Source organism: Lacerta agilis, chromosome 6, assembly GCF_009819535.1.
Source record: "Lacerta agilis isolate rLacAgi1 chromosome 6, rLacAgi1.pri, whole genome shotgun sequence".
NCBI lineage: Eukaryota > Metazoa > Chordata > Lepidosauria > Squamata > Lacertidae > Lacerta > Lacerta agilis.
The window spans coordinates 15,000,264-15,024,545 of record NC_046317.1 but is presented as its reverse complement, the minus strand read 5'-3'; the positions used below and the strand labels follow the sequence as shown (position 1 = coordinate 15,024,545).

General features: G+C 44.3%; 1 protein-coding gene across 2 annotated transcripts in view; it reads right to left on the bottom strand.

Annotated features, from left to right (window-relative positions):
• The window catches only part of CRB1 (crumbs cell polarity complex component 1), a 144,305-nt gene that overhangs the window by 44,291 nt on the left and 75,732 nt on the right, over positions 1-24,282 (bottom strand). For both annotated transcript variants that reach the window (XM_033151418.1, XM_033151417.1), the window contains one exon: positions 9,412-10,368. In XM_033151418.1, coding sequence (XP_033007309.1) covers positions 9,412-10,368 — 957 coding nt within the window. The remainder of the gene's footprint in view (positions 1-9,411; positions 10,369-24,282) is intronic.

Here is a 24,282-nt window from a genome sequence, read left to right as displayed (position 1 = left end):
TGTGGAAACCTGCCTTCTAAGTGTTACAGGCTTCATATCTGGCTCAGTTTATTTAGTATGGGGAAATAAATCCCTGACTTAATTCTGAATAGACAATTTCATAAATAACATGTGAGAAATGTTTTAATTTTGTGAATGAGGTGATCTTAAACTTCTTTCTTTATGTGCTTGTTAAAAGCAAGGCATATGTCCATAAATCTTTCCCCTCGGTGTTGAAATGGTCATTTTTAAGCATGAAAGGTTAGTTTATTAAAAAAAAAACCCTCTCTCTCTATTAAGGGAGTACTTGAAAGACATTTTTCTTGTTGAAGAGAGAACGCTTACGATGGAGCAAAGCCGGCGAGTGGCAGGAAGACGCGCAACATTACAAAGGCGGCAAAGGAAGGAAGGTTAGTCTTTTAAAAGGTAGCAAGGCGAGCTTGCAGTTTTCAATTACTCTGCTTCAAAAGAAATATTGGATCTGGTATGTGGTTTGATGGGCATTTAGCATAACCTTGGTCAGTATTAACCTCTTGAGCCATTACGTCTGGATGCTGATGGAAATAAATCAGCTTTGTTGCTTGCCTGCTACTGCTGAGAGAGTGCAGCGGAAATGGTTCCCAGCACTTAGTGTTTGTCAACTTCTCTTTAACAAAGATGCAAGTAATTTCTGTACCACAGAGCACACAGCAGCAGCAGCAGCACTTTGAAGATCTCTTCCATTATCTTTAAATTCCAAAGTGAGTGTGCCCTTGTATATTAGGAATTTAAACTTTAATTGATAGTTTAACCTAGCAAAGCTATAATCTTGTGCACAATTGTTGTTAATTAAATTTATGCCCTGCCCTTCCTTCCAAAGGAGCCTAGGGAGGGAAACACACAAGCAATAAAACATTTAAAAACACCCAGAAGCAATTCCTATACAGATGCTAACTGGGAAAGATCTCTACTTTTTGGAAGAAACCTCCATTCAACTGACTTGGGAGTAAGCTCCATTCAATCCATTGGGACTCACTTCTGAATAAGCACGAATAGGATCGGCTGTAGAGCTTTAATAGACTGATTGGTGATGGTCAATTTTATTAAGTGAAGTTGCAGTTTAAAGGGATGCTTCCTTTTATGTTTGATTCTTTTTATTTATTTTATGTTGGTTGTGGTGCATCGGTGTAAATAACAGCTTGGCCTTTTGCTTCTGTTCAACTCTATGAGTGATTGCAAATCCCATTGCTTTCAGTGGGTCTCACGAGTAAATGTGTTTAGGGTTTCAGTCTTTGTTTAAGTTGAAAGTTGCACTTGCTTCCTCCAGCACACCCTAAAGTCACCTACTAGGGCTTTAGGTAAAGGTAAAGGGACCCCTGACCATTAGGTCCAGTCGTGTCCGAGTCTGGGGTTGCGGTGCTAATCTCGCGTTATTGGCCGAGGGAGCTGGCGTACAGCTTCTGGGTCATGTGGCCAGCATGACAAAGCCACTTCTGGCGAACCAGAGCAGCGTACTGAAACGCTGTTTACCTTCCCGCCAGAGCTGTACCTATTTATCTACTTGCACATTGACATACTTTCAAACTGCTGGGTTGGCAGGAGCTGGGACCGAGCAATGGGAGCTCACCCCATCGCGGGGATTCGAACCGCCGACCTTCTGATCAGCAAGCCCTAGGCTCTGTGTTTTAACCCACAGCGCCACCCGTGTCCCTCGGGCTTTAGTGCCTAGGGCTTTAGTGATCCGCAAATGTGGTTATATTTAATTCAGTTAAAAGACAATTTCTTAATCAACTGGCTATTCAATATAATTGGTGCGCAACCCTAATATGTGTGCTTTTGGTGCACAAAGAATCATAGAATTGAGCTGGAAGGGACCACAGGAGTCATCTAGTCCAACCCCTGGCAATGCAGGAATCTCAGCCCTTCCCCCTGGGCTCTCCCAGCCAGAGGTTATAGCTCTTCCTCAGTCTCAGAAGAGGAGCCCCCCCCCCTGAACATTCCCATCACATCCACAGTGTAGACTAAGCCGGTGCCTGAAAACCTGGACATGGTATCGGGTGGAAGGTTTGCAGGCTATGAAGGACTTGCTCACAAATTTATTGACAGCTGCACGAATTATGATAGCTAGGAAGTGGAAGGGGCAAGAAGCAGAATATCAAATGGAAGAATGGTATAGAGCAGGGGTGGCCAACTCCCAAGAGACTGGGATCTACTCACAGAGTTAAAAACTGGCAGTGATCTACCCCCTTTTGGGGGGTTCAGGTCAAAGTTGTTGAGCTTTTTATAGGAAAGAGAATGCCCATTTTGGGGGGGTTCGGGTCAAAGTTGTTGAGTTTTTTCAGGGAGGAGGTAAAATGTTGGGTTTTTTTTAAGGGAGCCACAATTGTTCAGCTTCTTTGGGGGGAGCCAATGATATACCAGTGATCTACCGCAGACGTCCAGTGATCTACCGGTAGATCACGATCTACCTGTTGGACATGCCTGGTATAGAGAGGTGTGGGATATAGCTGTTAATGATAAATTAACATGTGCCATTAAGGCAAGATGGAGAATATGCAGGAGAAATGATTTCGAAGAGATATGGAAGGTTTTTGTAGAATTTGTACTGCTAAAACGGAAAGGGGGTCAAACCATCGCAAGAGGTGTTGAAATTTTGGGAGGTTGGATAGTTACAATGGAATGCTCTTGGTGGTGGGGTGCACATTTATATTCTTATTTATTTATGATTAATTTGTCAAAATAAAATAAAAACTTTTTTTTAAAAAAAAGAAGTACCTACCACCACCAAATATTTAAATCATTGGTGACAAATAAATAATGATTGATTGATTAATTAATTAATTAATATAATGTTTTTAAAAACAAAACCTGGACATGGTAAGTCAGCAGAGCCGTTATGTCGAGGAGATGTGGCAAAATGCAGTATAAGCTCTAGCAGCCTATGCAAGGCCTCAAATCGCCTCAGTTCTTGGTTGAAATAACACCTCCTCATAGTTCATTCGGCAGGGGGCTCTGGGAACTGTCCAGGGTTTTGACTTGCTTCAAGTGACCTGCCTTGACTTTGCCTGGATTGGGCTTGGCCCGCTTTGAAGGAGCTTCTGCTTATTATTTCTTCCACTTTCCCCCTCCCGAGCCACAATCCCAGTAAGCTGAACATTTATAGGAAATGGGGGTGGGTGGGGCTCTTTTACACTCATTCAGATGTATATCTGGAAAATTCTATAGTTCAGGACGCCCCGATTACCAGGAATGCCTGAAAATGTGGGAGCTGCGTGTCTCTAGGGGTTAACAAAGTGCCTCTCTGTATGATAAATATCTTTCTGGGCCATGCAAAAAGCCATTTGCTTTCTCCGCCTAGAAATGGGGGGCACAAGGTAAATGCTAGTAGGCCGCCCAGAAAGTTGAAATTTGGTACACTCGTAGCCCAAGGTACACTGATTATGACAAAAGTGGGAAACAGGACATTTTTTGTACCTAACTTGGAGCATGTAGTTTATCTCATAAAAGAGACCACTGTTTCAGCACAGAGCTAATGAACCTGTGCATTAGGTTGAATTTTGTTGTGTTGGAATTCAGCATCCTTGTTTAATATGGATTTGTGGGAGGGTGATACTCCCATTTGCATCCAGGAACATGTATCTACAGATATTATTTATATGTGTTTTTAGGATTATATGTGTATAGGAGTTCGCTTATTTACAAACACACACACACACACACACACACACACACACACACACAGAGAGAGAGAGACTGACTTCTGAACAACAAATGCTGTATTCAGTGTATCTTATGCAGTGCTGGCCTGAGACACTTTCCTGCCTGAAGTGAAGCCCCAATGGCACTCTCCCCTCCTGCTATGACCCATGCTTTTAAAAGGCTTGTTGTGCCAGATTTTGTCCCTGCCTTCATTGACTCTGCTGCCCTCATTGTGCCCATTGAAGCTGGCCCTGCAAAAACAGAGGTCATCACAGAAATATGACCAATGTTCCTAATATTTTCCCCACCCTCCTCATTCTTAGAACTAGGTAAAAGGTAAAGGACCGCAGGGCGGTTAAGTCCAGTCAAAGGCAACTATGGGGTTGCGGCGTTCAACTCGCTTTCAGGCCGAGGGAGCTGGCATTTGTCCACAGACAGCTTTCCGGGTCATGTGGCCAGCATGACTAAACCGCTTCTGGTGCAACGGAACACCATGACGGAAACCAGAGAGGACCGTGAAGAGTGCCAGAGCACACAGAAACGCTGTTTATCTTCCTGCCCCAGTGGTACCTATTTATCTACTTGCTCTGGTGTGCTTTCAAACTACTAGGTTGGCAGGAGCTGAGACAGAGCAACGGGAGCTCACCCTGTCACAGGGACTTGAACCACCAACCTTCTGATCAGCAAGCCCAAGATGCTCAGTGGTTTAGACCACAGCGCCACCTTGCATCTTAGAACTAGCACTGTGATGCCCAGTGTTGAACTCCAAATGACATCTGCGATCAAATCTCCCATTTCTTTGATTTCTTACTTTTGATAAAATCAAGCTGCAGATTATCCTGATTCATATCAGGACCCCAGTGCTGGAGCCCAGTTAACCCTTTCCCCTGTGCCGTTTCCCCCCATCAAACCTGCCCGTGCACCAGTAGGTTTCCCCAGGCAACGCAAATAGCAATGGGGGGGGGTGTCCATTTTCATTGAGAAAACTGCAGGATGAAAAGGTTAAAGGAGCCAGTGTGGTGTAGTGGTTAAGAGTGGTGGACTCATAATCTGGTGAACCGGGTTCGCTTCCCCACTCCTCCACATGCAGCTGCTGGGTGACCTTGGGCTAGTCACACTTCTTTGAAGTCTCTCAGCCCCACTCACCTCACAGAGTGTTTGTTGTGGGGGAGGAAGGGAAAGGAGATTGTTAGTTGCTTTGAGACTCCTTAAGGGGAGGGAAAGGCGGGGTATCAAGTCCAAACTCTTCCTCTGTTGTAGCAGTCCCAGTCCAAATCCCCTCCCAGCAGCTACTTTTTGTGTGTGTTTGGGGGGGGAGGGGAATTAAAGAGCTGGAAGATACGATTACAGCTCTCCAACATTTCATCTAATCTGACCATCAATTTATTGAAAGAAGGTAAGCTGATCTCCATTTTGCCAGTTACTTAAATCAACACACATACGTTTGCACAGACATGTTATTTTTTTTGCTGACAGGCAGATGTTCTTAGCTAGTATAGGAAATCGACTTGCGTTTCTTTATACCTCTGCCTTGAGCTAAACCTATGCATGAGGTAAACATATGTGAGAAACTGTTGCAAAGTTTCAACTAACTAGGCAATATGAGCATACCTTAACCACTTCAGAATATACTTCATGTTGTTCCCTGTTTTCAGAAGAGATGTACTGCATGTTTGGGTTTTTCTAAAATTTTGAAAGCCTCGGACAATCTTTTCAAAGGAATACTCTAGCAATTTGGATACACTCATTGGGGGGGGGGGATCAGTGAGACTATTAGTTGCTCCCAATCTTCTCTTTCCCTTCCCTTCCCTACCTCTCTCTCTCTTTCTTTCTTTCTCTCTCTCTCTCTCTCACACACACACACCTTTAATCAAAATGGTAGGATGCTGTGAATTGAGAAGAATATTGCGGTTAGGGAGAAGTGGGCAGGGGGAGTTTCGAATACTTTCTAATCATTCACAACAGTCCTAATGGAAGTATAAGCTTCCCTTGGAGCTGCATGGTTTTAATTTTGCTTCATATAAAGAGGCAAACATATTTACCAGATGGAGTCCCCTATCCCAAAGTTGCTTTCCAAACCTTTGGATAAATTACTGCTCAACTTCAAAGCCGTCTGCTACAATTACGGCTCCGGCGATGTCATTTTTCAATAATAAAAAAAGAGGTAGGTGCACACACAGGGTAGCATGTGAAATGATATAGTATTTAAAAATATTGGAATGCATTTTGAAGCTGAAGCTTTCTGAACAAATAGATCTAGTAAGCCCCCCCCAACCAGACCAGATATCAGCTGGTGTAAATCCATATAACTCCACTAAATTCAGTGCAACTGTGCCATTTAACATCTGCAATAGATACGGCGCTTGGGATTGAACCAGAGATATGCAATGTTGCCTTTCATGTCTCTCCCCTCTCCCACACTTTTTATCTGATTCTGCTGTGTTTTGGGGGGAGGGTTAATTTTTTTAAAAAAACCATCTACCTTTTCTCACAGATAAAAAATATCTGAATGCAAACAGTGGATGCAATTTAGTCAAGTTAAATACATTCAAATATAAGAAAAACTCTCAGAGCTAACTGCTTTGCTGTATGTGTTCAAGTAGCTCACTGTCTGTCTACTGAGTTCAATGGGCCTTAGGTAAGTAGGTATAGAATTGCAGCCTGATACTTTTTTTTATTCTCTCTGGCCTGTGGTGGCTAGTTTTGCATGATTTTATACTTTGCAATTTCGGGACGAAAGCGGGGATGCCAGGCCCGTCTCTCATAATTGGATTGCTGCCCATTGTTCTGGCTACTAGTCTGTTTCTGGGCACAATTCAAAATCCTGGTACTTTTACCTTTTAAGTTCTAAATTGCATTGGGAATGGATTACTTAAAAGGGTCACTTTTCATCACACGAGCCTGCCTGAATATTCATGTTTGACGTCTGGGACTCTCTTCCAGATTCCCCCCGCCCCACAGCAAAGTTAGGTAACAGTGGTTGACTAGTGACCAGGGAGATGGGCTTTTCAATTATGACAGACACCCTGCTTATGAAATGCCCATCCCTGGGAGACTTGCCTGGCACCGACTAAGATGTCATTTGGGCAGAAGGTGAAGACCTTTTTGTTTGCCAAAGCTTCTAACTGGTTAATTTGCTGTACCGTATTGATCCTAAACCTCTTCTGCCTTGTGGAATATCTTTGAGGGAAGTGAAGGCTAAGGAGTAAACCCTACACAAATCCAGACTGGAGTCCCTAAGACGGTTGGAGGGTGGGTGCCTTGTATGCTTCCTTCTGGCAACTCCTGCAGCCAAGCTGGTGCCAACCATATCATTCTGCTTTCTTTTGGACCAAATCAGTGAGGCTGAGAACAGGGCAGCCCGGGATCTCCATACACACAGCCCAGGCTTTCAAATCCGGAGGGACATGCCATTGTCTCAAGAGACTGATGGGTGCCAACAACCAGTAAATTAGGTGAACATGCAACAACCCCCCCCCAACAATCTGACCAAAATATATAACTTTTTATGGATTTAGAGGGCCCTCATAATTTCTGGCTTTACATGGCTGTTACCTTAGCATTTGCATAAGTCTGACACTACTAAGGAGGAGGCAAATGACAGGCGATGTCATTCCCTGAATTGGTTGGTCCCAGCTCCTGCCCACCTAGCAGTTCAAAAGCATGCCAGTGCAGGTAGAAAAATAGGTACCGCTGTGGCAGGAAGGTAAACGGCGTTTCCGTGCGCTGCTCTGATTCACCGGAAGCGGCTTTGTCATGCTGGCCACATGACCCGGAAGCTGTACGCCGGTTCCCTCAGCCAGTAACGCGAGATGAGTGCCGCAACCCCGAGTTGGACATGACTGGACCTAATGGTCAGGGGTCCCTTTACCTTTACCTTTAAGAAGGCAGAGGCTGGAAAAGAGCAGGTTGAGGTTGGCAGGACAGTAAAGAAAATGTCTAGAATAAAGTTTAAAAGTCACCTGCTGAAATCTTTGGGGTTTAAGACTTTAACTAAATTGTACCCTGGGTTAGTATAGTCTTGAGACACTGAATTAACTCATTGATTGCAGAGGGAAAGCGGAAAGGAATCCCATGTATCACTGTTGCTATTTTTCACAGCAATGCAGATAATGGAGGACTATGGTATGCATGTGTGAATTGGCTCCCATACATTTTTTGAAAGGATATCTTTGGCCACTGTCAAGAAGTTGGGATGTTAGCTACATCGCCTCACCAGACAACTCATTATCACCCCATGGCCACATGTCTCGGAAGAAATCAAAACAACACCACGAAATGGAAATAATACAACATTAGAAAAGTCTATTTTGACTAGCTTGGTGGAAAAGTCAAGATGCTGTGACCCACCTCACATGAGTCGCATCGTGAAAGACAATTGCACCAGTGCCATTCTGCCCTGAGAGTTGTTTTTGCAATTTTTTTCCTGATCTGGACCAATATAACAACACCAGTAAAATCCCTAGAAACTATATAGGGGAATAATTAATTCCTTCTCTCTGCCTCTCTCCTCACTGCCTTAGGGAGCCATTGCAACAATCCCCATCCTCACTTCAGATCTATTTGAATAATTAACAGCCAACATGTTTCACATTAAAGAGAAGGGTAGAGACTGCCATGATTAAGAGGCCTGGGAACAAAAGACCAGGAATGAACGTGGCATATTGATGCCAGCCCGAACAAGTTCCAAATATGCCTGCCTGCTATTGGAGAGGCATTTAGTTAGCTTGAAACTATTTGGACTTTTCTACCTGGCTTGAAATGAGTTGTCTAGAGAGAGACAAAACAAAAAAACACTGAACTGGTGCTGTGAGCAATTCCTCATTCCTTAATGGTCATGAGATGTCATCTTGTATAGTGAGACAAGTGGCTTTCTTGTATATTTATAGTAACGCCTCACTTACCTAGACGCTATGTAGTCTAATTCATCTCCTGTTCCATAAATGCCTTTCTCTAGTCCACGCCTTGTGCACTGTATAAAAATTCATCGAAGTGAAATGAATTTTGGAAGATAACTTTCGATGGAATTCAGGTCAGCGTTCCAAAATGGGAGCAAATTAAGTGATCTTCCAAATCGTGTTCAAATTGAAATGGATTGATTTTTAGTTGTGTGGATATCTCCTTTGAGCATGTCACTGGTCTATCTATGGTAATAAGCCTTGAGTTTCAGTCCAAAAATGTGCTGGGGATCTACACACCTGGGTCTGAATTTTCAAAATGTGGACTAAAATTCTGCAAACCTTCCAGTATCTGTGCATTTGTGATCACTTTACAGAGTTTGCAACTGGTGCATATGTGTGTGTATTTATGTTCTACAACAGAGATGGGTAGTAGTTCACTCAAGTTCCCCAGTGGATCTTGGGCCAGTTTTGGTGGGCTGGCATCACTTACAATTGTAGTGGCATGGATGGCTCAACCGAACAGGTAGTAGTAAGGAGAAAACCCTTGAAAAGAACACAATGCCCCCTCCATGTGCATTAATTCCCCCCTAGCATAGCCTGAGTTCTGACTGCTGGCATATCCTTCAACATGGCAGCATTGACACCATCTTTGTATATGCATTGCTTATGCTTATGCAAAGATGGCGGTGAAGCTGTAAATTTGTTGCCACCATTGTAGCTGAGGAATATTCCAGTGGCAGATGACGGACAATAGCAAAGCTTGGAGTATAGGGCTCTGCAGTCTGATAAGACCTGTTGTACAATATGATTTCAGGTGGCAATTAAGGTTCTGGGGTTGAGGGCATTACCTTACCTGTAGCACAGTTTGGCTCGGCATAGGGCCTGTAGCAATCGCACTGATAGCTCAGCCACAAGTTGATGCAGCGCCCCTTGTTTTGACAAGGGTGGTGTTCGCACCAATCCTTTTTGGTGCAGCCTGCCTTGACATTTAAAGATGAATCGGATGACATGTTCTCTGGGATTATAATGTTCAAGTCTATTTCAATGTCCTGAAGACAGCCTACAAACGAAGGTGCAGAATGCATATTATAGATGTTTAGTAGAGAGTCATTGCTCCTGTTCCCCACTGGCAAACCACCCAAAAAAGTGCTCTGAAAAGTAAACATTGGCTGGTCGCTATCTATGGTGGCAGTAGCTTTACTGAGACATGGCTCTATACAAGAGCTGTCGAGTAATTTAAGAGTAACTGCTCTTGCTATGGTTACCTCCACTGAATGCCATTCGCCATCACTGACATTCTGTGCTATATGCAAAAAGGCCTTTGACTGGTTATTATTGACTTGCATGGATAAGTGTAAGTAGCCATTCAGTAACTCCAACTTCACAAATGTGCTTTTGTCCCCTCGGTGGAATAGAAAAGTTGTTGGTTGAACAGTCAGAAACCTAAGGTTTATGTTATAGAAACCGTCCTGGACAGGCGTTGTGACACTGTTAACCTGAAGGAACCCATTTCCCTGAAAAGACAATGTGGTCATTGTTTCACAGTGTACTCCGGTATATCCATTTGAACATATGCAGCTAAATCTGTGCTGTCCGTCCGTAAAGTGAGGAACACACAGCCCCCCATTTTGGCATTTATGTTGAACACATCCGAGGAGGACTTCTGTGCAGTTCCAGCCGCCATAATATATGCCTTCCTCCTCTCCGGTTAGGCAATGACAAGTATAATTCCCAAGGTAATTCTCACAGGTCCCTCCGTTTTGGCAAGGGTTCATGTGACATTCGTCAATGTCTTCTTCACAGTGGATGCCTGCAAGAAAGCAGAAAGGAAGAATGAAGGCCTTGATCCTATAGACCAGGTTAGGCTTAAAATTGGGGTGCTTCCAGGTGGAGACTTAATACTGTAAATGGGTCACTGAGATCTCTCAAATGGGTCATTGCCAAGTTTATTTTTTAACTTACTGGGGTAAAATACAGGCTGGCACTTTGACAATGGCATCTGGTGAGTGCTGCAAAAATGTTAAATGCACGAGGAGCGCTCATCCCACAATATACACCTGTCTGGAAGCATCTTTTCATCTCTCAAAAACATAATGAACCACGTGGCACAAAATGTATGTTTTTGTGCCCCAAGTATGGCTGAGTTTGTTGATGGCGTGGGGGGGGGGAGATACCTAAACTTTCCTTGCTGTATCTATCTGTCTACTCCCATTTGGACTTCTTAGATCCAATTTAAACAAGATGGTATACATATAGAGAAAATACTGCCCACGTGCTCACTGTCACATTTTATATCAGTGCTTACGTGCATGTTAAATACCCTAGGGATCTGTGGCTGGCATACTCACACTGCAACTTTATTAGCCGAGGTCTGATTAAAATGTGAAGCCAACCACATGGAATACTGGCAAATCAGTTTCAGCAATTGGATCTTAATGCTTACGTTAGTAAGTCAAGCTCCCACTTTGGAAAACTTGTTGGTGTGAACTGGCTAAAGTCTCTGGCTATAGCTTTTGAGGCAGGTGCATTCCGGGGCTGATTCCCCACCTTCTTGCCTCTTGTCTAGTCAGTAGCCCTGGAAGACAGCAGTGCAAAACAGCTGCAAAGTTTTTCTAAGTCAGGAAGGAAACATTATTTTACCCACTTTGTATTCATTTCCCACAGGTGCAAATGACTTGCTTGAGCTGCAAGGCAGCAATGAATGGTGCCGGCTATGTTAAAAATATTAACTTCATGTGTTTACATACATATATATATATATATATATAGAGAGAGAGAGAGAGAGAGAGAGATGGGAAATAGTTCCAGGAAAACATTTGTTTGTAAATCCAATACATTTCCACCTTTAAATTAAGCAACACGCTTTATAATTAGTAGAAGCAACAAAATGTGCTATGGAGTGAAATGCAGTTGTTAATGCAAAGTGAATCCAAAGCAACAATGAGGTGAGATTTGTTTGCTATTTCTAAACAGCCTGAATGTAGGAAAATGCTTTAGAAACAAAAACAAAGTGCCACCACCAAATAGTAGATTCAATATCAACAGTATTGTCCTACTGCAATACAGAACACATTATTAATTTTAAAAGAAAAAAATTGAGGAAGAATTCAGAACTTTTCTCTTGATTCTGAGTTGGCCTCTTTCCAAATCATCTCCTCCGATTATCTACCTTTCAGGTCTGCCAGGTTTCAAGGTGGCTTACAGAAGGTAGGCCACTCTATCCTGCAGCAGACAGACTCTATGGTGCCATCCCTGTATGGAGTTATGCGTCAGGCCCTATAATACCAAACTCAGGTGGTCGAGCGTCTATCGGTTTGGAAGCAAAATGAAGAACACCTCAAATAAGGATCTAGTTTCTCAAGGGGCTCCCAAGGTAAAGACAAGTGTGTCAATGAAAAGAAAAGTGAAAAAGGGAGCCGAGATGTCATGACAAGGGATGGCATCAGTCCATGCCTTGCAGCTCACACGAATTACTTGCACCTGTGGGAAATCGGGACAAAGTGGGTAAAATAATGACTCACTTAACTGATTTCAGTGGATCTACTCGGAAAATGATTTGGTTAGATACCACACAAGACACTGTAAGCTTCCAGTATTTATCAAATATTGTGGGCACAGAAGTGAGAAAACAATAGAGTAATTAATCTCGTTGTCTAGGTGGGGAATTCCTCTCTTTGCTGCTACCTTCTTGGGGTAATTACTTACAGTGGTACCTCGCTAGACGAATGCCTCGCTAGATGAAAAACTCGCTAGACGAAAGGCATTCGCTAGCGAAAGGCTGTCTCGCAAGACAAATTTTCCTATGGGCTTGCCTCGCAAGACGAAAAATCTCCGCGATTTCTCTCCCCCCCCCCGTCAAACCGCTATTCCCCCATTGGTGCTTCGCAAGACGAAATTTTCGCTATACGGCAGCACTCGCAGAACGAATTAATTTCGTCTTGCGAGGCACCACTGTACTTACTTAACAATCAATAACTTAATAATTACTTAATTATTTGGCATCCAGAGGATTTGCAAATAGTGCCCCAAGAGATATTATCATCATCCCTGCTGTGACATAAGTGGCAGTGCCTCGCCCCTAGCTGGTCCCTAGCTCCACTACTATGTTGCTTGAAACATTCCTGCTCTTATACCTGGTCACTCATTCCTGGTCACTCTTGAAACCTCATTACAGATTGCCAAAACAGGGGTTCCAACTTGATCCCTGAACAGTGCTCCCTGTTATATCTCCCAATGTCCCTTTAAATAGATATCGATGCCACTACATGATAAAAATGGGTTCAAGGTACAGAGGAGCAGCAGACATATGGGAGAAGTTACGGAACACAGCACACAAATTCTCTTTAAACCTGGCCATAACAGACAATGATATAGTTATGAAAAGATGGTACCGTTCACTGGCATAGGTAAATAAAATAAAATAAATTCTGCCTATTTACTAGAAAAGTCTGAAAGAAGGCATTATCATATCTAGTGGGATTGTATATTCCTCCCCAAAGGAGATTAATTAATCAACAGAAGATACAGATTTTTGGATTAAAAGGCACAGTGCTCTTGTCATTGCTTTCATGTTTGGATAGGGTAGGTGAGGAGGAAGAACAGAAGGACCAGGAAGGTCAAGAGAGTAAGAGAGCGTTGCAGGGGTGAGGGCCTTAGCAGGTGCTTGATGACACCTACTCCTGACTTGAGTAATGCCCATCTGAACAGCACCCTCCATAAAACCATTAAATCAAAGCCTATGCCATACCCTCCAACATTTCTTTGAAGAAAATATGGATGTCCTAAGGAAAAGCGGACTGGGGACGCGGGTGGCGCTGTGGGTTAAACCACAGAGCCTAGGGCTTGTCAATCAGAAGGTCGGAGGTTCGAATCCCCGTGACGGGGTGAGCTCCTGTTGTTCGGTCCTAGCTCCTGCCCACCTAGCAGTTCGAAAGCACGTCAATGTGCAAGTAGATAAATAGGTACCGCTCCGGCAGGAAGGTAAACAGCGTTTCCACGCACTGCTCTGGTTCACCAGAAGTGGCTTAGTCATGCTGGCCACATGGCCCGGAAGCTGTCTGCGGACAAATGCCGGCTCCCTCGGCAAGTAAAGGTAGATGAGCGCCACAACCCCAGAGTTGTTCACGACTGGACCTAATGGTCGGGGGTCCCTTTACCTTTAAGGAAAAGCGGAACATTCCTCCGGGATCAAATCAGAAACCGGCACGGCTTCTGTAAATCTGGGATTGTCTCTGGAAAATAGGGGCACCTGGAGGGTCTGCTATACTTATCTATTTACACCACTGTCCACTCAGATATTTAACTTCTAAAACCAGGCTGAGGAGTCTAAAGCTCAATTGAAATCGATTTCTCTTAACTGTCCAAATTCAAGCAAAAAAAATTAATTAAATGGCACCCTTCAGATATCCATTCACACTAAATATAGCAGCAAAACAGTTGCAGTGCTTCATCAAGGTCAGGAATCAGAAAGTGGGGAGTGTCCTTAATACATTTGAACCATTGCAGGGTATGTGCATTTTTTAAACTTTTGATATTTCATCTGAAAAGTAGCTTGTAGAGCTAATGAAGGGAATCTGTCTTACGTTCTCGAGGCAGCGCCACCAACTCGTTCTGTAATTAGCAGCTAATATTGCTTATTGTTGGCCTTCTGGGAAGCAAGGCCACTGTCACTCACGTTAACTGGATTAGGGAACATTTATAGATCTTCAGATCCAGCCACTCAAAGAGGCCCATATTTCAGTGGACTGAAAATTACTTGCGTGCCAGCGAAGTGTGAGCTGCGTCAAAAGTTAGGTGTAGAAAGGGAAGGGTTTCTCAGGCATTAATTGTTTTCAGCCAGCACAGGCATCTGCTAAACCAAATGTTCTGCATTTTGTTATTGTGGGGAGTGGGGGATCAAACTACCCCAGCTTTTATTGATGTTTACAGTGAGCACACGTTTCTGATTAAGTAAGTATATGTGAATGCCTACAGCATTCAGTAGCTCTCTTCCTGTCCATTGTCATGGATTGTACTTGAAAATGAGGCCAGGTATATCCCATTCCTCATCAGTTTGCAGGCCCTTTCCCTTTGATACTTCCTTCATGTACTTAATTCTATGTTTTTGTATTGCCCAGCTGCAGCTAACTGGCATTCATGAAAATTAACTCCGAGCATGCAATTCTGTGCCCACTTACCTGGGGGTAAGCCTCATTGAACTCAGTGAGACTTTCTTCCAAGTAGGTAAGCATAAGATTGCAATGTAAGCCACCTTAAATATGGCTCTGGATAGATTCACGGGCTTACAGAAGGAGTTAATCAGGCTGAACGCTATTCTGTGAACACTACTTTTTACGACTTCGCCAAACGCGAAGCAACTGCTTGGTATCATTACTGACAGCAAACTTGGTTTAGGGGGGAAAAAAACCCCAAAACATTTCTTTCTTCCCACAGTTTCCAAATATATTCTAATTATATTACACTGATATAATTAGAAATCTGATATTTAGATGGCGAGAGATGTAACAGCTAGATCCGAGTTGAGACAGAAATAAAATAATAACCTGTGACCGCTACCATAGATAAGCAACACAAGTCTGTTGGTTTAGAAAAATATATACGTGAACAACATTTTCTTCCAACCCTGCTCAAAATATATTCTAATTATATTTTATTAGAAGCAACGTGATATTCAAATTGTAAGCTTGACATCTAGGTCTGAGGAAAGACATTAGCTTAGAGGCTGAAAACAACCAACGCCACGACCAAAATTACCTGCGACCATTGTGATTAAAAGAGCCCAAGCTTGTATTGTAGCTGCAACCATTTTCCCCCACGGCAGACGTGGTCCTTAGAGCTGCATTGCATATTCCACGAGGTAAGTATGGGGTCTGAAGAGGAAGACCTGAGCAGGTGAACCTGCAAATGCAGTGCGCTTGTCAGTTTAGCTTGGTAGCGTTTTTCCTTGACAAGCCAGATCAGCAGGGCTTAACCCAAGGCTCATTACATGCTGACGCAATTGTTGCACGCTATATATACATAGGGTGCAATCCCAGACACACTAACCTGGAATTATATTCTGACAGAATTCAGTCACTTCTAGGTTAATGTGTTTTTGATGGTGGTAACTTGTGTGGAACTTTCCCCTGCCCACCGAACTGCCCACAAAATCCAATACAATTCAGCTACAACGAAGGCTGGCCTATTTCATTGCATACCCTCCAATATTTCCTTGATGAAAAGAGGGACCTCCTATTCAATAATAATAATAATAATAATAATAATAATAATAATAATAATAATTTTATTATGGGTTGCCCTAGCAACTCTGGGCAGCTATAACAACAAACAACAACAACAACAACAACAACAACAACAACAACAACAACAACAATTTATTTATACCCCACCCATCTGGCTGGGTCTCCCCGGCCACTCTGGGCGGCCTCCAACAAACATTAAAATACAATACAAAGTCACAAATTAAAAACTTCCCTAAACAGGGCCGCCTTCAGGTATTTTCTAAATGACAGGCAGTTGTTTATCTCTCTGACCCCTGATGGGACGGCGTTCCACAGGGCGGGCGCCACTACCGAGAAGGCCCTCTGCCTGGTTCCCTGTAGCTTTGCTTCTCGCAGTGAGGGAACCGCCAGAAGGCCCTCGGTGCTGGATCTCAGTGTCCGGGCTGAACGGTGGAGGTGGAGATGCTCCTTCAGGTATACAGGACCGAGGCCGTATACATATTTAAAAACATAAGAAAGCATTAAACATTGAACAATATCCCTATTCTAAAGGTTGTACAGTGGTACCTCGGAAGTTGAACGGAATCCCTTCTGGAAGTCTGTTCGACTTCCAAAACATTCAGAAACCAAGGCGCGGCTTCCGATTGGCTGCAGGTCCCACTGTATATAAATTGTACAACTAAACAAACTATTCTGTTTCAAAGGTGGCAACCACAGTTTGGAGAAACGGATTGGTGAGTATGGCTTGAGCATTTTGATTCTCAAACCCCCGTTTTTTTTAACACCGACTGCCTCATGCTTAAAAGAAACAAATAAATGAGCTGCAGTAATTCTTTACCGCTCAGTATTTTCAAAACGCTTCTTCGTCCTGAGGCGCCGCTCCATATCTTATTGAATAAATCATGAAAATTCAAATTTTGCCACATCTGTGCTGCTAATTGTCAAGTGATAATTGCTCTTTGCTGAAAGGAGGAAATGCACCTTCATGAGAGAGACTGAGAGGAAGCGGGTGAGCAAGAAAGTGAAGCCAGTCAGGCTAAAGTAATGGTAATTAACCCTCGTGCTTCAGGGCATAAATCCATTGTCTGCTGAAAGGGTTGGAAAGGAATGTTCAGTCCACCCGAATGATCATCCCTTCCCCTTTTACTTCAACTGGCGAATGGAAGGATCATCCAAGCCTTTTCCTTTCTTCTGTTCATTCCGAGGGCTGCTAGATTCTAAATTGAATAATCTAATCTGGTCCAGCAAACCTCATGATTGTATTAGGACGGCTAAGGCACATCTCTGCCCTGCCTGCCAGAGGCGGCGACATTATTTTATTGTGCTCACTGTAGCTGTTCCCTGCTTGTAGCCAACACATCAACTTGCCTGATCTCCACCACAAAGTAAACCTACAATTCAGAATCCCACAGCTCAACTCGCACTGTTTTCTTCTGCTGCTAGTGCAATAGTCTCATTATATTCCCCGGTCCCCATGTATGATAATCTTTCTCCCCCCCTGTTTTCCCCTTCTTGCTCTCTGTCTTTTCTTCTCTCACACTTTCTCGCCCTGCTCATAATAATACTGCCTTACACAACTGACGTGGTGCTGGTCTCCCTGGTGGAACCAGTGGCAGAGCATATGCCCGCGCTGCCCAGGGCGGGTGCGCTTCCAGGGGGTGTGTGGCATGGAGGGTGCCCTCCCAGGCACAGGATAACCGCTTGGGGGCCTGGAGCAGCGTGTGCACCCTGCAGCTGGGGGCGGAGCGAGCCGCCCATGGGGGTGGAGCAAGCCACCCATGGCAGACATTCGGTGCGCTGCCTACCTGCAACTCCCAAGCCGCCTCCGAGCTGTCAAAATGAATAGGGACGGGGGGGGGATGCTGCCAGCAAAGTGGCACAGCTCCCCCCCCCTTAGTCGTGGGCAGGTGGTGTGCCGAATGTCACCCCTCTCAGTGAGGGCACGCAGGGTGGACTGCCCCCGCCCCCCCTTCCTAAGCCCCTGGGTGGAACCTGCCCTATTTAGAAAGTTTCTATTCCAACCTTCTTTGTCACGAAGCTCAGGGTGGGTTATGCCATATATAGGAAATCGAAACAATGCAATGAAATTAAAGCAGATAACAATACACCTAAAACACCATTTTAAAAGAATCACATTAAAAAGTCCAGATGATACTGCAAAAATAAAAATAAATCTCATAGGCTCTCCATCAGGCCATCTATCCCAAAGGCCTTTACCCCCGCTGACTAAGCTAGTGGGGAGGGTGGGAGAACAGGAGGAAAAGAGAGGGCCACAGAAAGTGCAGAAAGGAGAACACAGGTAAGGAGGAAAGAATGCAAAATCGAAAGTGGAGACTCGACTGTCCGCAGGGGAAGGGCCTGTCATGGGGAGTGGGATGGCCCTTCCCCTATGGAGGATCACTGATTTGGACCCTGCCATTGGGTGGGGCAGTTCTAGTCTCCTGTCCTCAAGCATCCCTGGGGAATAAACCTTGTTCTTCAAGCCTTCGTGGTAGTTCAAGCCTCACTATGGATTAGGAGCCCCACCACCTTTAGCCCTGTGCGGCAGAAACACTTTCTTGCCATCTACATGTTCGGACACTTATCTGATTCTGTATTCCTGAGGATATCGTCTATATTACAAGCTGTACAAAGGTATGACGGTAAGTGCATCTGTTTTGAAAAGACTGGCCAAGGTCAAAATGTGTTGCTTTCCAAATGGTTGAGAGCACTGGATTAAATAAAATAAAATAAAAATATTGCAGTGGACTTGGCAAGCAAATTTGCTTTCCCTTCTTGACAACACTTAAGGGGCTTAAAAGCATGTTTGCTTCTTAGATGAATTCCATTACACAGAGGGCTTGGGCAACGTCCAATCTGCTATGAAAGGGGACTGTGCATCTTGTCGCTTGTTGGCTGCTTCTTGTTCATCCTAATTGAGATGGGCATGTACAGCCATTGTGCTGTCTAGTGTGAAACTGCTCCTGCCTTTAACTCTTGCCCAGGGAGATAGCAGCTGCAGGAAACAGTTCAGTGGCTTGCGAGAATTCCCTGTATCGCTAAAATGCAAACGCGTCCGTATAATATGTAAAAGTGACTGAGTTTGCATAGCCTCGTTGTCAGACCATGTTAAAACAGAGTCTTGGAGCCAGCAAGGTAGAAAGTGATAGTTTTAATAGGATGGGGCTAGTTGGAAGAGGAACACAGTCCTAAGAGGAGCACAGAAGAAAAGAAAGTCTGTGTGGCATATATCTGTAACGCACCAATATCCAATCTAGAATAGCGCTTATGTCTAGTAGCTGTGTGCATAACATTTGCCTTTGCCTTTGTGTTTCTTTCTTTCTTTGTTTGTTTTCAAATTGGGTTGGGGTAGAGAAGGCTGGGGGACTCTCACCATGCCCCATTTCTGAGATACCTCCCGAAAATATCATCCATCAATACTGGAACCAGATGAATGGTGAGAAGTGAACTTGGCGATGCAGCGAAGGGGTTCACCAGAAGCAGTGTCAATTTGTTGCTGTTATTTAAACAAGAGGGATGCAGGTGGCGCTGTGGTCTAAACCACTGAGCCTCTTGGGCTTGCCAATTGGAAGGTTGGCTGTTTGAATCCCCGCGACGGAGTGAGCTCCCGTTGCTCTGTTCCAGCTCCTGCCAACCTTTTGTTGTTCAGTCGTTCAGTCGTGTCCGACTCTTCATGACCCCATGGACCAGAGCACGCCAGGCACGCCTATCCTTCACTGCCTCTCGCAGTTTGGCCAAACTCATGTTAGTAGCTTCAAGAACACTGTCCAACCATCTCCTGCCAACCTAGCAAGCTCAAAAGCATGCCAGTGCAAATAGGTACCGCTGTGGTGGGAAGGTAAATGGCGTTTTTGTGTGCTCTGGTTTCTCCCTTCCAAAGGTACTGTGGGCATTTAATGCAGTTGTACAATTATCAGCACCTAACTGAATTCAATCTAGTGAGAGAGGACCATAGAACTGCAGAGTTGGAAGATGCCGTGTGGTTCCTCTAGTTCAACCCTCTTCAATGCAGGAATCTTTTGCCCAGTGTGGGGCCCAAACCCACAACTTTCATGCTGTACCAACTGAGCTATCCGTAGGTTAGGCCACAGTAGGCTAGGCTGCTTCCCTCTCCTCTTCCTGCACACCCCCAAAATCTGAGGGTTCCCAGATGCCTTCACGACACAGCACAAGCCCTAAGTCACTTAACGGGTTCTGAGGGACCTGTCTGGTTGGCTAATGCTACTGATCAGGCAAAAGAACATAAAAGGAGGAATGGAAGAGCAAAGGAGTTCTGCAGCTCTACTTAAAACTTTTGCCACATGTATGTGAGAATTGCTGTTTTTTTGTTTGTTGTTTTTTAATGCCACGTCCCTCAGCCCCTTCGCTGGGAATTGGAAATGCTCTCATGGTGATATTTTGTGACCGGCTGTGATGCACAGGTAGCTGACTGGCTGCAACAAGGGATGGACAGAAACAACTCCAGGAAGCCTCTCAGAAGGAATAATAATTGAGGATTAATAAAATGATAGCCATTAGGTGGCAGCAAGAAGTCCTCTTCTGCAGAGTTATAATAATGGTGTTAACATATAGGGTTGCCATATGCCCAGAATTTCCTGGACATAGTCAGAAGCAGTTTCTGGCTGAGAATCGCTGAAATGTCCAGGAAACTCCGGATGTATGGCAATCCATGTCGGAAGTCTAGATTTTGCTGAATTTCCTTTAAAATAGCTCCAAAACATTTTTTGCTCTGCAAAATAGCTCAACAACTTTTGTGTCCGGAAAGGTTAGCTAGGGATGTGTGAGAGTTATCTTAAAAACTTAAAACGGGTAACGCGTCTTCATAATCAAGCTCAGCAACTGTTTCCTACAGTGCAGTATAAATATGCATTATCATTCACATTCTTACTTACCTGTAAACACCCTGCAATTAGGAGCTGAGATGCTATGGGGGATCATTTAGGTAAAAAGATTATGTGACACACCACCTAAAATGTACCTTCTCCAGTATTTGTTAGCACACTTTATTTTGGCGGTTTACATCACAACAGGTTTTTTTTTTTTTTGCATTGCTTGTTGTGAGCTTATTCATGAGGCTCACCTACAATAATTAGCCACGCTAATGCAAGGAACCCCTGTAGTTCCTAGTGTAGGGAGAACCCCCAAGCCTTTGCTACTGAGTCTGCTGGAGGGAAGTTAGAGCATGGTACATACAGGCATTATGAGATGCATAACACCATATCATCGAGACTTCAAAGTCCAACATGGTGTAGTGGTTACACAAATGGGTTAAGATTGCAGAGACTGCAAACTCCCTCTCAGACTACAATTCTTTATCTACCTACCAGGAGTAAGTCCCACTGAATTCAACTGGGATTCCGTCACCAGGAAGAAACCACAGCCTCGTTCATTCTGCGCCTTCTGCTATAATTAAAAAAAAAATCTCAAGAACTTGGATTGGTTCCCTTCCATGGTGGGCACCCACGTTGTTAAATAACCCAAAATATAATGCTCTAGGGGACCCAGGTGGCGCTGTGGGTTAAACCACAGAGTCTAGGGCTTGCTGATCAGAAGGTCGGCGGTTCGAATCCCTGCCACGGGGTGAGCTCCCGTTGCTTGGTCCCTGCTCCTGCCCACCTAGCAGTTCGAAAGCACATCAAAGTGCAAGTAGATAAATAGGGACCGCTCCAGCGGGAAGGTAAACGGCGTTTCCGTGCACTGCTCTGGTTCGCCAGAAGCGGCTTTGTCATGCTGGCCACATGACCCGGAAGCTGTCTGTGGACAAACGCCGGCTCCCTTGGCCTATAGAGCGAAATGAGCGCCGCAACCCCAGAGTCGGACACGACTGGACCTGATGGTCAGGGGTCCCTTTACCTTTACCTATAATGCCCTAGCCCACAGATCTATGAAATTTATTCATAGATCTATGGCCTGAGGCATTACAACTTAAAATGGTGGGTGACCACCATGGATGGAAGCTAACAACCATCCACCACTGAAATGTATATCTTTTGGGGGGAGGCAATGGGCAGCACAGTGAATGGTGCTGAGTCAGGAGGGTGAGGGGTCCTGGGATCCTCAGCCAGTGCCCAAAATGGCTGACTGCATACAGCAAGCCTGGCCCTACTACCGAGTTAGTAAAACAGTAACAAACCCTCATCTCCAGATATGCCCTCCATATTGTGGCAGGTGAAGTAGCCCTTAGATTCATTACCATCTGCTAAACCCAGAAATGGAATGTTATTTTATTTATTTTGTAGCAAGGGGGGGGGGGCGTGTGCGGAAAGAGGGAGGGAGGGATTAATAGTTAAATTTAGAAAACAGATACTGTCTTTTACTTGACTTCTTTAAAGCTGCATTCATTTGTGGAAACTGAAGGACTTCACATTAAATAACAACAAAACGGCTGCGAAGGAAAAGGGGGTTGGAGATGGTGTGAATGGAAATATGTTTACATCTTAATGCTTTCGAGGGGAAGCTGAACACCATTTTGCAGCTGAGAGCATTATGCGCAGTGTTCAAGCTGCCCTTGGCGGTGCTGTATAATTAAGGGTGTGTGTGTGTGTGTGTGTATATATATATATATATATATATATATATATATATATATATATATATATATATATATGAAACAGACTGGAGGGTATTTAACCTCTTCTCAGCCTTTCCCTCATTTTCCACCAATCTGAGGAAAGACCTGCAATGACTCATGAACACTCGCCTGGTTTCTCTGTGGAGGATGACATTGTTTCTCTTTCGCAGACTGGACAGTTTGGGACTTGTCAAGTGTTTGCTGCCCCCCCCCAATCCGATCTCTGTATGGTGTTTCCACCGCGTTCCCCACCTGTTCTGACCCCTTAACTTGAGAGGTCGCATTCTGGAAGCCTCTTGTATGGCAGCGCTGAATTCTACCTCAGGCCTGCCTGCTCAGTCAAGCCACTTAATTTATACGCCAGGCCACGGCCCGGCATGCAGTTCCTGGATTCCAGGTGCAATTATGTTTAAAGGAAAACACGAGCCATTTTTGCTCTCCCCAGAAACTCGGGAGAGTTCAAAGGGGCGAAGACGTGTTTCACACCATCCATAGAGAGTCTGAAATAGATTTGAGAGCCAAGTTTGTAATTGTTACGGACATTTCTGAGCCTCCTAACTGCGATGGCTACGACAAGAGTTGTTTTCCTAAGGTGACATCATCCCTGCTACAGGCATTATGGAATCCTTATGTAAGTGGCTACAGGCTGGCTTCTAATCTGCATTACTGCAGCTTTAGCAAACATAAAGGAGAACATATAGAATAGCTAAACTCGAGATCTGTTTTCCTGGGATTGTGCAACACACTGTGGGTACTGCTAATTAGGAAGTGACTCCCCCCCTCTCCCCCACTCTACAGCCCTCTGTTTTACTCCTATAATTTTCCAGTTAAAGATACAACGGCAAACTGCGCTAGGTTCATTTTTTATGGGCCTTGGGGAAATGTATGTTACATTGCACAGCAAACCAATTTTGCACACACAAAAATATGTTTCTTGAAAAAAAAAGAAAAAGTTGTCATCGTTCTGAGAAGGGCAGCTGGCTTGAAATTTTTATAGACCTGGCCTTTTGATAACGGACTCTTCTAATAATTTCCAGGGTTCCAAAACTACTATTTCGCCCTTTCAGCTTCCACAAGTTGGAAGGTGATAAAAAACAGACGTGCCGGGGGGGGGGGATGCTAGTGTGATCATACCTACTGCCCTCTCTCACATGGCAACTTTCTTGTATGGATAGAGTATGATGGGGGCTTGGAGCAAGGGTTTCCAAAGTGGTTCTCGGGGGGGGGGTTTACCTAAAGGGCCCTAAGAGGCAGGTGAGGCAGCGGGGGGGGGGCACTGGAGGTGTAAATGACTTTCAGACTCCGAAAATCTGGTTTCACTGCATGAAGGGCATAAATTTTGTTGAATTAATTAAGCTAAATACGTAGTTTTACTTGGAGTTTGATTGTATCTGCAATTAATGGTTACTGTTTTGAATTTTATTGATTGTCAGGTTCTTTAGTGGATTGTGCAAAGTGCTATTCAGAATCATGCTTCGGGGGCACCAGGGATGAGTTTGTTGAACCAAGGAGGCAGTGGCCCGAAAGGGTTTGGGGACCACTGGCTTAGAGGACCATTCAAGATGTTGTCAGATCAGATGTTTTCAGAGGGCAGGGCTAGATTTGCAGAATTTGTATGCCGCATAATTGTAGAAGCCTCTAAGCTAGGCATAGGCGAAGTCTGGCCCTCCAGATGTTTGGGACTACAATTTCCATCATCCCTAGGCTAACAGGACCAGTGGTCAGGGATGATGGGAATTGTAGTCCCAAACATCTGGAGGGCCGGAGTTTGCCTATGCCTGCTCTAAGCAATGTACACAAAAGATAAAACATACATTAAAGGTACCAATAAAAGTAAGTGAAAGTTAAAAACAAGTTGTATTAAAAAAATAAAATAAAGAAGAAATAAAACCAGCAGTTAAAATGTGTGTGTGTGTGTGTGTGTGTGTGTGTG